The sequence below is a fragment of the Hermetia illucens genome, chromosome 6, assembly GCF_905115235.1.
Source record: "Hermetia illucens chromosome 6, iHerIll2.2.curated.20191125, whole genome shotgun sequence".
In the NCBI taxonomy this organism is placed as follows: Eukaryota; Metazoa; Arthropoda; class Insecta; order Diptera; family Stratiomyidae; genus Hermetia; species Hermetia illucens.
Genome location: NC_051854.1, coordinates 48,625,351 through 48,642,484, shown reverse-complemented (window position 1 = coordinate 48,642,484; position 17,134 = coordinate 48,625,351). Strand labels below are relative to the sequence as shown.

At 41.0% G+C, this 17,134-nt stretch overlaps 1 protein-coding gene across 2 annotated transcripts in view; it reads left to right on the top strand.

Annotated features, from left to right (window-relative positions):
- Positions 1-17,134, top strand: part of LOC119658992 (YTH domain-containing family protein) — a 53,906-nt gene that overhangs the window by 31,299 nt on the left and 5,473 nt on the right. For both annotated transcript variants that reach the window (XM_038066874.1, XM_038066872.1), the window contains 5 exons: positions 8,072-8,250; positions 8,317-8,502; positions 8,558-9,032; positions 9,164-9,404; positions 9,575-10,577. In XM_038066874.1, the coding sequence (XP_037922802.1) occupies positions 8,072-8,250; positions 8,317-8,502; positions 8,558-9,032; positions 9,164-9,404; positions 9,575-10,577 (2,084 nt within the window). The remainder of the gene's footprint in view (positions 1-8,071; positions 8,251-8,316; positions 8,503-8,557; positions 9,033-9,163; positions 9,405-9,574; positions 10,578-17,134) is intronic.

Genomic DNA, 17,134 nt, shown 5'->3' with positions numbered 1-17,134 from the left:
TAAGAAACTAGTCCCGTCGTGCTCGGTCTGAGAAGACTGACAGTGCGAGGGAGCTTACAAGTATTCCCAGATTGAAGTTTTGCTGATTTCAATTCATTCAAAGTGTGGCTATTGCTAGGTGGTTGTGACATTTTCACCTGTTGCGATCTCACTGTCCCCTTCAAATTACATCTCCGGTCGTATTATCTTATTGTCTATGAGGTTTTCCCATCGGCCTGGTATTTTTAAAATAGCTTCCGAAAGATCCGAAGAAATTGCAAATACTAGTTGTTAGCAGTTTGATTTATAAACTAGGGGGCTTTTACTTCTCTGGCCAAATTTGTGTAGGCCACCGCAACTTTATGTGCAGGCGCGTTGTCCTGGTGAAAGAATTCTAGTTCACAGTTTACTTTGACTTCTCTTCTTTACGGTTTTCTGCAATCTTCCTATCTGCTCTGCGTGGTAAGGTCTAGTTATAATCGCTCTCTCCCCTTATGCATCTCCCAGAAAACGGATACCATGTTTTCCCTGGAGAAATTGTAACCTGAATTTTCACGGTATTGGTAATATTCGTCGCTATCAGACAATCGAAGGAGGGAACAAAGTCCTTTGTTGTGGCCACCAATTTGGGAGGTATGCCAATGATTATTACTTTCCAAATCAAGCCTTAGTGTCCAATGAATGAAATGGGGGAGTAAGGGGTCATAAAATATCACTTCAATTAAGGGATTTTTCTCAAATACGAAATACCCTTCATAAAGTTAATAATATATTAACATATTTTCAAAATTTACTGCGAACTCGCTTACCACGTACAGCGCCGTATGTATCAATCTGATACAAATTGAGTTTACATGTTGAGGCCGCATGTATAGATTTGATACATATTTGGTTTACATGGGAGGCTACATGTACACTAATACTTATTCAACATCATCTGTAAAGTCCTCAACAGTACAGGGAAATAAACAAGTCGGGAAACCGGAAGCTGGGCGCTTCAAGTATGAAAGGTTTTGTTTGTTTCTTCTCTGAGTATATTTGAGTGTAGAACTATCCCATTTGTACGTAGCCCGTTATGTATATGCATTTAGTATGTCTGACTAGCCACTTTAGTGTGATATTGATATTTAGTTGCAGTAAATTTACACAGTAAAGTTAACTTTGAGCTGCTGTAACTTTGTTAGTAATAGTATGATTTAGATTAAACTTGGGGATAATATGCCTTATTTTATACTACTACCAACTTTTATAACTCTGGGATAAACTTAAGGGGGGTGTTACTCAATTTTCCCAAAAATATGGTATTTTACTATTATTAACTTAATTTGAACAGATATTGATATGCAAAGTATTTCATGATTTTTTTCAGATTTTTCGATTAGGTAGTTTCTGAAAATGGGTCCGTTAAAGAAATCATCAATTTCCATCCCTCCCACTCCCCGCCTTTCCAACAAATCTCAAAACTAAGACCGGCTTCTAATCGAGACCTTTCATTTGATACCCCACATGGCTATATTCGGTGAAAACAATTTGTACATCCCCCTTTTACATGGATGATGACCCCCCCTAAATATCAACCTAGAAGGATATTACTTACTGCATGTCTGGACGTTCACCCTTCCCACCTCACCAAATTTCGTGTCAATCGATATAGCCGTTTCTGAGAAAAATGCGTGTGACAGACAGACAGACATTGAATCGATTTTAATAAGGTTTTGTTTTGCAAAACGGCCTGGGAGTGTGACCTGCTCAAATCTAGACCTGTTTTCTTGGCTTGGCGCTATAGATGTTAAGTTCTTTCTAGATCCGTAAAATAATAATATAGGTTTTAATATTATTTATAATTATGTAGTAAACTCTCCAATATTTCGTAACGCCTCCTTTATTTTTAAGGTTTTGTGTGAAACCAAACCTTACTAGAATTGATTCGATGGCTGTCTGTCCGTCTGCCTATCACACTATATTTATTCGGAAACGGCAAGACCGAATGTCACGAAAATTGGTGAGAGCATGTGATCTGTCGTTCCCTTTCGTTCCGATGTCTGCAAAAATAAAGTTAATAATATAATAGCATATTAGCATATTTTAGAAATTTAGCCGGAAACCCTCTTAAGTTCATGCTAGAATTACAATTTGGCAGTTGCATAAGGGACAACACCCGAAGCGCCAGCTTCCGGTATTCCGACCTGTTTATGAGTGCGTTAACTTAGTTCATCGAATTGACGAAATATTTCAAAAGGTGTGGTGTAATTTGATGTATCGTACCGGTTCGTACATTTCGACTAACTCAGTAACAGAGGTTTCCACTTCATTACCAACACCTTTATAATGCGCTCAAGGTTCTCGGTGGCGTTAAGAACATGATTGTTTTCAAAACAGTCTATCTTAGAAATGTCTACTTCTGCTAAATAATCCTTTAACTACAAAAGGCAAAAGAAATGTCAGGTTTTATTATTGTGTTTGATTACCTAATAAATTAATTATTAAATTAAAAAAAAGGATTAAAATCACTTGTCAGTTTGCAGTAAGACCACAGCGCAGAATCTTGTCAAAAAATCGGGTCATTTTCTTGAAAAGAGAGCCCATCTATTGATGGTTTTAAATGGTTCCCCAGAACGGTTTTGTAAGCATTTTCGTTTACCGCTCCTTCTATCAATGGCAATTCAAAAGCGTGATAGGTAAAAATCTTCAAATCATTCGGTCGCCTCCCTGCCTAGCGGTTCTTCGAAGAGCGTTTGACCGATCTATGCTTCATGCTCGTCTTTCCATTGAACCCAAACAAATTGGATTTGGATTCATTGTAGAATATTATTATTCCGAACTCGAGTGCCGTCCAATTCGCATACTTCTCCGCCCATTTTAAATGCATCGGCGCTGTTTTTCGGTCAAAAATGACTTTTCAACATGTTTTTGGGCGCATAAGCTACCTTCCTGCATTCTTGGTGGAAGCGTCCATGTCCTCCATTCTATTCCATCTTCTTCAACAGATATTCTTCTAATGCATTCCGCAGTTTGGGCTGATCCCGCAAACACGTTCTCGTTACCAAAAAAATCTTCACCAGTGGTGGTTTTTCAGACTCTTCTGGATCCTCTTTTTAAGGTTTTGTATGAAACAAAACCTTATTCAATAAATTCAAATTTTGTGTGTCTGTGCACCCGATTTATTTGGAAACGGCTGAAGCTATTGTCACACTCTTGTTGGCTGGTGATAGCAGATGGTCTGTGAATCCCTTTACATATAGCATCATTTTCTGTTGAGTTAAGGTGGAGTTCCCATACATGCGAAATGAGGGTGTAAAATCTTGTTTCTCAAATATGGTCTGGAATGCATCCCATTCCGATACCTGCTCGAATAAAGTTAACAATTGCATATTACCATATTCTAGAAGTTTACCGGAATATTCCCTTAAGTTCATCCTAGAACAATTAAAAGGAAATGCAACTATTATTAACAAAGTTGTTGTTTCTATTTTACGTGAATTTAACGCAATCTCATATGTGTATGATCATAATGTAAAGTGGGCTCATATGAACAACGGAGTTGGTTATATCAAGGAATATTTCGACTTTTGAGACGTTCGAGCGAAACAGTTTTTGTAAACTGAAACAGGCTCTGTTGGCAGCCAACAACCCTGCGCGGATTTTACCGATTAAAGGGTAGGTCCCAGGGCGAAACGTGGATTGGTATCCACGATGGAGCATAAAACCTGGGAAACGCCTGCTGAACCAACACCAACAGTTTTACTATCAAACCCTATCTCCACCTTCACGTGGTGACCGCTGGGAGCTCTTTTTTTAACGAAAAGCTGCAGACGGAGAAGGATGAAGGCGAGTCTCCCGCGCCTAAAAACGGGACAAATTATACCAACTGGTCCTCCAGGTTGGGGGTTGGGTAGGGCTGACAACCCTACACGGAATAAAGATTTGTGCATTTTCTTATGGAACGTGCACTCCCTGTACGGAGATGAAGCTGCTGAGCAGCTAGTCGATTCCCTGTCCCAATATAGTGCTGATGTAACAGCGTTACAGGAGATGCGTTGGACAGAGACCGGTTTCCTGGAGAAGAGTCGCTACACCATATATTATAGTGGCCATCCAGTAAACCACGTGCTCGGAGTAGGTTTTTTAGTCAGCCAAAAAATGAATCCTGCTGTTATTGGCTTTGAAAACATAAGCGAACGGCTATGCACTCTGCGCTTGTGAGGCAAATTTGGAAATATAACCCTCATTAACGTTCACGCCCCTACAGAGGAGACTGCAGGGTCGGAGAAGGATACCTTCTACGAGGCAGTAGAACGAACCCTCGAAGCCTGTCCCAGATATGATATTCAAATCATACTTGGGGATTTTAACAGCCAAGTGGGGACGGAGCCCGTATTCAGGCGATACGCTGGCTCCCATAGCTTACACCAAAATACAAATGATAACGGACTGCGGATTATTCAATTAGCAGTGTCAAACGAAATGGTTGTTGGAAGTATCTGGTTTCGCGGAAAGGGGTCCACAAGCATACATGGGCCTATCCAGACGGGACCACTTTCAACCAAATTGGCCACGTGTTGATCGAACGCTGCCACCTCGCCACCACAAGCGGGGTCGGCTCGTCGTGCTCGGCTTCGCCATTTGGCTCTATCGAATGCCTGATCTGGGTGCAATCTCGAGGCTTTCAAATCCCATCTAGCGTATCAACTGTGGTACTTTCTTGCCAGTCAGATGGTGTTCTTCCTTCCTGAATAATCCGGTTAAAGAATCCACAGTGTTGGGTTCCAGCTCTTCGCTTTCCAGAGCTCAGATGCGATGTCGTCAGGTCCTGTTGCTTTCCCCGACTTCATTTGTTTTATTGCCTGCTCGACTTCAGTTGCGCTGACTGATGGAACTGCTCCAAATGTCGGCAATGATTGTGGAAGTGGAAGATGAGCAAATTCTTCAGTTGAAATCTGCTCGAAGTATTCTCGCCATCTATCCGTTGCGGCTCGACGGTTGGTACGCAAAGTACCGTTCTTGTCACTAACGCAACAGAAGTATTCGATATCCTGTATGCGTTCATTACGGCTTTTAGCAAGTCGATACAGATTTCTCTCGCCATCCCGAGTGTCCAGTTTATCGTAAAGATTTTTGAAATGGTTCGCTCGGGTGACAGCGACCGCTTTCTTTGCTTCCCGGTTGGCATTCTTATAAATTTGCCAATTAGCAGGCGTTTTATCGTCGGGAAATTTGTGGTAGAGGCGTTTCTTTTCTCGGACCTTCATTTCAACATCATCATTCCAAAGCCAAGTATCTCGGTTGATGTACCGCTTACCCGGCTTGGTGACCCCGAGGGTTACAGAGGCCGCTTTTGGATCGTGTCTCATTTGGTTCCATGATTCTTCCACATTCGTAATGGTCGGTAATCGTATGAGTGAGATCGTTTCTTCTTTCTTCTCACCAAATCGCCACCATTTAATGCGTCGCGGGCCATTGCGTTCCTCACGCTCTTTTATCGGTGGCTTAATTCGCAGGACGGCAATCAACGGCCGATGTTGAGGTGCGATGGTCTCATAGGGAACGACTTTGCAATCAGTGACAGTGGTAAAATGTTGGCGTCTTATGAGAATATAATCGATTTGCGTTTTATTGTTCCCAATATAAATTGTAGGAAGTTGAGACAATCGTTTGATGAACCATGTATTCAAAAGTACAAGATCATGGGTGTCCGCAAAGTCGATTATACGTTCGCAACCCTCATTGCTCATTGCTCATTGCGTCTGCCTTTTCACCCACATGACCATTAAGGTCGCTGGCGATTTCACAGATGGAAAAAGGAAGCCTGTTAGAACCAACAAGTCTGTGAACTCGAAAAGTATAGGGAGCAACAGCACCAGGCGCGGCAGTTTTACCAACAAGTCAGCAGGATGAAACCTTATACACCACGATGCTCATCCTGCCGAGACAAAGAGGGATATCTGATTTCCGACAGAATGGGCATATTGGAGCGATGGGTTGAGTATTTTGATGAGCTACTGAACAACCAGAATATCGGCGAGTTGGAGGTCTCACCAACTGAAGGCGCCGGACAAATACTGCCACCACCAAGTATAGGAGAAACAGTGCGTGTAATTCATCGGCTTAAAAATCATAAGTCGCCAGGAACCGATGGAATTACGGCCGAATTGATTAAATATGGAGGCGACCAATTACACCAAGTGGTTCATCAAATTGTGATCAAGGTGTGGGACAGCGAATCAATGCCTGACGATTGGCAACGAGGCATTATCTGTCTCATATATAAAAAGATATCACACAATGCAGCAATTAAAGATGTATCACGTTGCTGAGTACCATCTATAAGATATTCTCCGCTATCTTGCTAGGCCGGATAGCCCCATACACTCAGAACATCATTGCCCCATACCAAAGAGGTTTCACTCCAGGCAAATCAGCAACAGATCAGATTTTCTCTCAGCGGCAAGCGATGGAAAAACGGTTGGAATATGGACACCAGTTGCACCATTTTTTCATTAACTTTAAAGCCGCCTATGATAGCATAGCCAGGGTAAAACTGTACAAAGCCATGAGAGAATTCGGTATCCCGACGAAATTAATAAGACTGAGTAGGCTGACCCCGACCAATGTGCGAGGCCAGATAAAAGCAGCAGGATCACTCTCAAGACCATTCCACATCAACAACGGTCTACGACAAGGGAATGCCGTATCATGCGTCCTCTTCAACCTGGCCCTGGAGCATTCGTGATGCTGAGGTAAATGCAAGAGGTACGATCGTCTTTAAGTCCACCCAACTACTGGCCTATACTGACGATATCGACATCATGGGAAGAACCACCTGAGGCGTACAAACTGCCTTCATCCAGATCGAGAAGGCGGCGCGAGATCTTGGGTTGCACATCAATGAAGGCAAAACAAAGTATATGGTGGCAACGTCAGCACCGAAAACCAACCAACCAACAGGATCAAACCGCACTGGTCAAACGGGAAGAATAAAGATAGGAGACTACAACTTTGAGACCGTTGATAATTTCTGCTAGCTAAGGTCGAAAATCACAATCGATAACAGCTACGATGATGAAATCCGCGCACGGTTGTGGTCAGCCAACAGACCCTATTTCAGCTTACAAAAACTGTTCCGCTCGAAATGTCTCACCATGGGATCAAAGCTTTTGCTGTACAAGACAATGATCTTGCCAGTCCTCATGTATTCCTCGGAAACTTGGGTTCTTAGCAAGAAAAAATGCGAACTTTTGGCCGCGTTCGAGAGAAGAATTTTTGGCCCCCTACATGAGGTTGGACGTTTCCGTAGCCTACGTAACGACGAAATCTATGAGCGATACCATGACCGTCAAGTTGTGGATAAAATCCGGCTCAATAGGTTACGGTGGGCGGGTCACTTAATCCATATGGATGAGGATGATCCAGCCCGGAAAGTCTATAAAGGCAATATCTATGGTAGAAAAAGAAGACGAGGCAGACCCTGCCTAAGATGGAGCGATGGCGTAGGTCAGGACGCTAGACAGCTTTTAGGGACATCCTTATTAAGGCAGACCTAGACCGGATACCGGTTGTTGCGTTGTTGATGATGATGATGATTTCGACTTTTTAGCTATGTACGAATGGAAAAACGTTCATAGGAAGTTTTTCACACAAGATGAATACAAAACCTTTATACCCGAAGCGTCTATTTCCGGTATTCCGGTTTGTTGATTGAAAAAGAATTGTTATGGAACAGACTCGAAATTTGTAAACTTTTTTAATAGGTTCGTATGTAGGAAATTACCCCTGTCACAATTAGCAGCATTAAAATACTCTCTACTGCTGTTAGATTTATTGTTGATATACACGCAATCAAATTACTGGTTTTGCTAGGGTAATGCTTTGGTGCATGAAGAGTATCTGATAAATCGGTGTTTAATGTGCAAATCTTACTTCTGTGGATAGAGATTTGTTACTTTCTGATATCCCTTTTGATACATTATCTTAAAAAGTAGGCGAAAACCAATAATCGATCCGTTGAACGAGGCAGTAACCCTTTTATTAATTTTGTTAACTTTAATTAGTTCATGAGATCTGTGTCAATAAATTATACTTTATCCATTTCAAGGAACATATGGCACGTCATCTCACAATAATTTCCAAAAAAATGGAGACTATTATAATTCGTGGAGTTCACAAAGTCAGCAGTCTCAGCAGATGAACAATGCTTCTCAGAATAGAAAATCCAATAATCATGATGAGTATTATAGATCAGATAGAGGAAATTATCAAAATGATAACGTTAAGGTAAGTGCATCTAGAATGCAACAAGTTTTTTTATTTATTGACATTGTTTGATAATACATTTGTTAGGCTATGCAACGGGGCATGCAAAATATGTCCATTGATGGCAGAAATGACGATCGCTCATCAAATACCACAAACAAAAATGCTGAAAGAGAAAAGTCGACGGGACAGACCTCTGCAGCTCCCAAACAGATGACCTGGGCTTCTATTGCATCTCAGCCGGCTAAGCAACCTTTGCGATCTAGTAGATTTGTAAGAATATTTTTCCAGTGAAATGAAATATGTTTAATTGCCGATAACTTTGTAGACGAGTTCGAGCTCAACGACACTTAAGAAAAAGGGTCCGGGCATGCCACCACCACCAATGGTACCAGGCAAACATAATATGGACATAGGAACATGGGATTCACCGAAAAATGGTCCACAGCTCGTTCCTCCACCTCCTCCACCCGTCATTCCGGTTCCTATTATGGAACCACCTTCAAATCAAAATAAGAATAATCCAAGCCTTTCGAACAGTCGACCATCGCCACAAGGAAGCAGTGGTGGTGGCGGAGGCGGTGGGAACAGCGGTAACTCTCACAGCACATCAACAAATAATGCACCACAAAATAAACAAGGATCCAATAATCAGCCTAATCGAAATTACAATCAAAACATGTCATCAAATTCATCGAATAATAACAACAATATGCGACCGTCTTGGGCTGATCGTGATCCACCACCACACGTTGCAAAAAATATGCAACCTGCGCAAAATCAAAGGCCTAGTATGCACGAAGGTAATTGCAAAAATATTTTAGATCATAGTCGTAAATAGCGTTCACGGGTCTATGCTTAAGTGAACAATCTATCTATCAAACTATCTAATTTGTTTTAACAAATGATCACCTTTGATTACTTATCGGGAAAGGTCGAAGCAACTCAACTTCGCGTCAATCTAGCCGAGAAGAATACAGTATTCACCGCAATGATCATCACCATCCTCCGCAATCAGTTTCACCATTACCTCCATCGCAAATGAATTATCCGCCGCAAGCAACTTCTCCCACTCTAAGTAATGCTTCATCTAATCCGGCTGTATTAGACGAGCTTCGAGACAGAAACAATTATAATCCAGCTGAACTTGATTTGGACACTGCAGCAAATGCCAGGTAAGACGAATATAGGTTAATAAGGAATTTTCTCCGCTTGAAAGTTAGTTGGACGAGAACCACGTAGCATGAGCACTAGACTCTATTACTGTATTTTTATTTCAGACAAGAAAATCATATAAGTACGAAATTGTGAGTACTAATTTAACAGTAACCTTATTTTCAAACAGGTTCTTTGTGATTAAATCCTATTCCGAGGATGATATTCACCGTAGCATTAAGTATGGCATCTGGTGCTCAACTGAACATGGCAATAAACGTCTTGACCAGGCTTTCCGTGAACGTGAAGCTGAGAACGGATGTGTTCTTCTATTTTTCTCGGTGAACGGATCGGGATATTTCTGCGGAATGGCACACATGATGACACCCGTCGATTATAACTCAGTGTCCAGCGTTTGGTCCCAAGCTAAATGGAAGGGTACATTCAAAGTTCGATGGATCTACGTGAAAGATGTACCAAACTTACAGCTACGTCACATTCGCTTAGAGAACAATGAGAATAAGCCTGTGACAAATTCTCGAGACACCCAAGAGGTACCGAATGCTAAAGGAATACAAGTTTTGAAAGTGTTACACAGTTTCAAGCATGTAACATCGATATTCGATGATTTCTTTCATTACGAGAAACGGCAAGAAGAGGAGGATTCGAAGAAGTATGAACCACCAGCAATGCGCACCTCAAACAGCTACGATGGCGGACAGAGCATGTCACCACCAGGTAAATCACAACGGGGCGGTAGCGGAGACTACGATCGAGGATTTGATAAAGGCTACAGTAGCGGTAGCGGTTATCGGGATAAAAGCTATGGACGTGGTGGCGGCTTTCATAATAACTATGATAACCGGCGACAATACGATGAACCTCGCGGCGGCGGAAATGGTTTCGATCGCGAGCGGGACCGCGATCGCGAACGTGAACGCGAACGATATCCAAGAGACGGACCTCATTATAATAATGCACGGGGCGATAATCGTGATCGCGAAAATAGCGGCGGTGAATATAATAATCGTGGCGGTGGTTTCCATCGAAACGATTTTCGTCGGGATGATAGAGAGCGAGGTTTCAATCGTGATCGCGACCGAGATCGTGATAACTTTGATGATGGTTTTATGAGTCGAAGCGAGAATAATGGACGAAGCGGAGGTTTTAATAGAGGAGATCAATATAATAGGGTAAGTAAATTTTTTGTTTAATTGTTCGACCGGAAGTGGTTCCAAAAGTAGTTATGATCTGGCATAATTTTTAATTTAATATCATCGGTCCCTAATTTCTTGCTTGAGGGCCGCTTTCAAGACGCTCGAATCGGTTTATATTTTTTTATTGTACATAAATTTATCCAGTTAGAAAGTCTGGGATAGTTTGAACGAGAAAAGGGTACAAAGAAAAATTCTATCAATTTTCAAATTATCTGCAGACTTTCACTTAGAAGAGGGGACGTTAATTTAAAGAAATTGATTCACTAGATTTGCTAGTATATGATTCACGTTTTTCTGGTACGTCATCTATGAATACTTTTTACTTTTTATCCTGCACTCTAGTTATGGATAATAGCTACACAGTTTGGAGGTTATTGAAAGTAAAGTTTTCTTTCTCCGAATTTACTACCAGAGCCAATTATGCCTATACCGCTGCCTTTTGTTGGAAAAAAAATTTTATCATATTGATACCGTTTCATAATAGTCTTCAATAGCAAGTCTTGCAAGGAGCTGAAATACGATTTGTCACACCGATACCGATTTCGTATAAGCGCATATTATTAGAGAGCAGATTACGATACTGCCAGAAATCATGGCTAAACTTAACCCATAATATTCAGCTTTTTGAATCAAACTACCCGAACCAGTATACCTGATACTGTACTTTTTTGTGTTTGAATAGTCAAGATCATTATGGGTTTTGGAACGCCGCTCACAATTGCTCATAGAATCATTTGGGGGTTATTTGCAGATGTTCAATTTCGAAGTCTATCTAATGAAAATATTTAGTGATCTAGAAATATACGACGAATTCATGTAGAATTAAAGCTATTTCATGTTAGGTTCGTTATATTTTTGAGCTACACAAAAGCGTCTTAAAAATTATTCAGAGATTGAGGGAGTCTACCGGGCCAATTGGGAACAATTTTTCTCACTGTTTTTGGTTTTTTGGTCCACAGATCCCTCCGATTTGGCCTAGTATCTAATGTTTGAAAATAAATACGACTTGCGGTTTCATCCAGGGTTAAGACAATTCATCAGACGCTGCCTCACCCTTGCCCTGGGAGCAGCGTAATCGAGGTGACTACATAAGTATATTCATAAAACTGACATAAGTATGAATTATATTCAGGATTAAACCACTTTATAAATTCAGGCCTAAGGCATCCGATGTAGAACAGAGGCAAATTTTGTTTCTTGATTGAGGCCCCCAATGGATCTGGTTCAATATTAAGTTGATGGCTGATTGAAGACTCTAAATTTCTAAACAAAATTTAGCTCTGGTTTGGCCGGCTTAGACCTGAATTTACTAGGCGATTTTCAATGAATTCACAATCACGCCTTTTTTTTTTGAATGTATATAAACCGCAAATTGTCTAGCTTAAATATAATTGTGGCAATGGCTCCCAAAAAAATCAGATTCCTCCTTAGTCAATTATGCCTAAGCGTTATCGCCGTTCGTTTCTATTGCCGTCCTTCACTTCTTCCCAGGATTCCTCACAGTACCTACACTTTTTTATTATATCGGCTCAACTAGTTGTAGGACAAGCCATTTAACAAGAAAAAGCGATAGTCGATTACACTGTATAAAATGTCAAATTTCTGCTTAAACTTGACCCACAAATTATCGTAACTCTGCATACGGGGTTATGTAGGGCAAAAATACCTCGGCTATGCCTTGCAGAAAAATATTAATGAATATTTGGAACCTTTGACTGACACTCACAGTTGCGGAGTTGAAACCCTTATGCAAAAACAATGCTTGAGAGTGTAGATGACCAAAATGAGTGTTAGAAGACACTATTCGCATCTTCATTACATGTCCTATAAATGATAATCCGGAGGTTCTTCTTGGTGAGTGACATAAGTTTACGTGGAGTCTAAAGGGGGCGCTCCCCGTACATACACAGGAAGGGGGATGTAAAATTATTTTTGACCGAAGATAGTCATGAAAGGTCTCAATTAGCACTTTCCAAAGTTGGTATTAGTTTTGACGTCAGCTGTAAAGTGCGCGAGCAAGGAGTCAAAATATGCACATTTAAATTAAAGACAAAACTCATTTTCGGAAACTACCCAACCATCTGAAAAAAATCACGGTGGTGCGCTTATATGAAATCTAGGCCTCAAAATATGTTCCATTCCAATAGCTGCTCAAATAAACTTACTAATTGTATATTGTCAACTTTTAGAAATTGACCGAAAAAAACCCTTTAAGTTCATCCTGCATCTGTATGTGCAGATTGGGAGGAGGTAATCCCAAAAGGACCTTCTTGGTCTGTAGAATTTGTACCTGTCGATGCTTTTATTCGCCTCTGCTCATCCATGAAGCCAGGGTGTCCCCCACTCCCTTGCGGATCAGTGCATCTTGTATCTCTGTGTGCAATATGTTATCGAATGCTCCTTTGATATCCAAGAACGTACACAGTGCTACTTATTTTGTTTCTATGGAATCCCGTAATGCATCCGTCAGCTGATACAGAGCAGTTTCGGTTGATCGTCTTTCCCGGTAAACGTGTTGACACTGATGTGGCGCAACAGAGTTAACAACATTCGAAATAAATTTCAAATGTTTTTAATGCGACAGATAGATGCCACCACCGGTTTTCTAGGGTAGGACTACTTCACACGGACTAATAGTTGTCGTGTGAAATAGGCCTTGACAACTAAACTGACATTTAAAATAATTGAATAATTAATTAAAACTATGCCACCGAGAACAGCAGAGAGCATCTACCAATCCGCAGTTACAGCCTTTTTGCAACCGAATTTAATTGGACTATTTACGTGTTTTATATATTGTAAAGAGTAATTTTAAAATTATGCTAAATACAACATATTTGTCCAATAAAGAAGCATAAAATTATATGTGACAAGAGCAGCTAAACTGATTACGCTTTAGAACGTTAGTTCTAATATATTTGACTATGAACTCCATCGTTTTGGGTACGAATGATGTTAGGTAAATTGGTCTGAAAGATTTAGGGTGAGAAGGATCTTTTTTACTCGCCTTCGGAATAAAAACCACTTTTGCCCGTCTCCATGCCTTCATTATATATCCCAGGGATATGATGCCCCTTCTTTTAAGTCCTTAAAGAACTATTGTGCCCCTTATTCTTAGAAAAGAATCTTAAAATAATTTCTAGATCTCTGGGGTAGTGCTGGGATGATGTCAACTACTCCGGGTGATTTCGGTGGTTTAAAGGTTCACACTGCCGAAGTTACGCTTACGAACATACCTCTTTTACTAGTTTCCAGTTCTCCTTTCTTCCCCTTTTGTTCGTTGTTGGGATGTCAGGCAGAATGTTATCACCTTCCACCGCCAGAATTCGCCGAAGCTGTTTCGTTTTGTTCCTGGTCGCGTTGCTATACGTTAGTGCATTTTTGCATCTTGGCCAATCTCCGATTTGTTTTTCCCGGTTGAAGAGTTTTCGCACCTCTAATCTCATTTTGGCTAGGTTTCTGTTCCACCAGGGTACATCCCTTGGTGACTTAACTGGCTTAGTCGGACAGCTGGCCTCATATCCGTCAATAACAACTTCGTTGAGGTCTTCTATCACTGTCTATAGTTACAGTGCGCTGCTGATATCACCGCCCCTTTGTGGGTGAACCATATTGTTGCTCAGGTGCGTTGTATAGGAGTCCTAAACCGTTCTCCTGGGATTCCTTATTTTTCTTTTTTTTTTTTTGAAGTGGCCCTCAACTAGCGCTGCTATCAAATGGACGCTTTATTTTGCATTTTATTAAAGTTCGCTCGTAGTGATCGGTTAATCCTTCAACATTTTACCTCAATCGATTTCCTGATTCTTGCTAAACTTGAGGGACTTACCTATATCCTCGATATCGTTAACATACCAGCGTGAACAAATTTTTAAACCCGATTTTTCCTGCGAAAAATTGTCGAATCACTTATCACATTGAATTTTCCAATTATCCTGGTCAGAGTGCAACTACCAATGAAAGCAAAGAAAATATGAAATTGGTCTTAATGTCACCTGTTGATTAAAACCAAAGCAAACCGAAACAACGCTGAATGGTGATTTGAAAGTGTGCGACTGCATCCCGATCAGGGCTTTGATATAACAAAATTGTGCAACCAATCACGGCAAGTCGACCCCGCGAAAAAAAAGTCTGTAGCGTCGCTTCAGCACAACCTGCTCTCTAAATGGACACATGATCCAGCCTATTTCCACTCTCTCTGCCGTTACCAGTTAGAATGCAACGCCCGTCGCCTTTTCTATGTTGTTTTGGGGATGAAAGCCTTTCGGGAGTTTCTTGGCCGAGTAATTTATCCAAACGTTCTGACAAGAGATGAAACTGGGTGCCTGGTGAGCGAAACGAAGAAAAAGATTGGGTTCAATAACCTTAAACAAAAACTCTTTCTGAGTTTCTTCTGCCCCAGTTTAATGTTTTGAGGACCTCCATGCTTTGGTGAACACTTTTCAAAATTCAAAAATGTCCATTATTCTGTCATCAGAGGCTGCTATCACTTGACAAATTCACCAAACATTGCCTGCATAGTTAAACGTGGGAATGATATCCTTCCGTTTTTACGCTCCCGCTGCTGTGAGACGTAAAGGATGGGCATCAAGTTACGTCAAGTTATTTAGTTTCAATAAAGGGATCTTAGAAAATCATTAAATCTGAATGCATCATGGTTTACATGTTTTACTAAGTCGGTAATATGGGCGAAATAGTTGCAGTTCATTTGCGCTTCATCTTTCGTGTTATAGGCCTCATATTTTGAATAGAAGCCCATCTCCGAATATGTAATCTACTCGGCAGGGCATATATTTTCGAATAATATTTTTCAAATAAAATGATTCTGTCACTAATTTGTTTTGCTGGGCTTAAAGTTCGAACAAATACTATTATTGAAGATGCAACTTTGAAGAAGCTGTTAAATAATCTCCAAATATCCTTTTTGCATACTTTATTGCTTCATGTATAGACTTCAATTTGTCTAAATTATACTGCATCAATTTGATTGGGACTTTCGGGGTTATACCATTTGCTAGGTAAAGATACAATAACCAAAGGACATCTGACATTTGTTTTCAATACAGGAAGTACAACAACGACGCACGAACTTTGCGATCGATCACGACCAGCCGACCCCGCCTTTTCCCCGCGAGACAAGGGCTAAGGAAAAAGAAAGATAGAGACTGTTTTTTCACCCTATACTCATTAAATTTGCAGAAAAATTCTTCAAAATGTTGCAAATGAAATTTCCATATACCCAAATTCTTTTCCAAGTATCAGCCGGAGTATTTTCGAAATTGTAAGCTTAGATGAAGGGGAACAGTTAAAATTGCCATGAGAAAGGGGATTCGATGACAGAACGAACCATAGTCAGTATACGGTCACCGATGAATATTTTTTCTTATAGCTATTATGTCACTGAACAACCAGTATCCAGTCTAGGCCTGCCTTAATAAGGAACTTCAGACACTCTGGTTTTGCGCCGAAGTCCACCAATTTTATATCCCTAAACGTTGTCTGGCGTCCTGGCCTACGCCAACATTCCATCTGAGACAGGATCTACCACGTCTATTTTTTCTATCATAGTTATTGCCCTTATCGACTTTCCGGGCGACGGATACCTCTCCGAACTCTTCTATTAATAAAAATTAGGGCTGGCGTGTCTTCACCTATTTTAAAGACGAATTTAAACGAGTTCAGGTAACTGATGACCCTTTCCCATCCGTCAGCCAGTCCTTTCTAGGCAGAAAAACTGCTCTAAAATCGCCACTCGTTTTGGTCAAAATTAACATAAAAATTAATTCAAATCTACCTAATCCTGGTTGAACCAAAGGATTTTCGGATTAAATGATCCACCCAACGCAACCCATTGAGCCAGATTTTATCCACAACCAGACGGTCGTGGTATCGCTCATAACTTTCGTCATAATGTAGGCTACGTCCATCCTCATGTAGGAAGCCAAAAATTCTTCAGTGGATTCTTCTCTCGAACGCGGGCAAGGGTTCTTAGTTTTTCTTCCTAAGAGCCCAGGTCTCTGAGGAATACATAAGGACGGGTAAGATCATTGTCTTGAACAGTAAGAGCTTTGACCCTATGGTGAGACGTTTTGAGCAGAACAGCCACAATGTATTTTGTCTTGCCTTCATCGATCTCGGGTTGTTCTTCCCAGAATGTCAATATCGCCTTGTTGGAGGAGATGGAGGAGAATATCTTATAGATGGTAATCAACAACGTGATACCTCTATAATTGCTGCACTGGGTGATATCTCCCTTTTTATGTATGAGGCAGATAATGCCTTGTTGCCAATCGTCAGGCATTGATTCGCTGTCCCATACCTTGAGCACAAGTTGATGAACCACTTGGTGTAACTTGTCGCCTCCATATAACCAATTCGGCGGTAATTCCATCGCCTCCTGGCGACTTATGATTTTTTAGCCGATGAATTGCACGGATTGTTTCTCCTAAACTTGGTGGTGGCAGTATTTGTCCGTCGTCTTCAGTTGGCGGGACCTCCAACTCGCCGATGTTCTGGTTGTTCAGTAGCTCATCAAA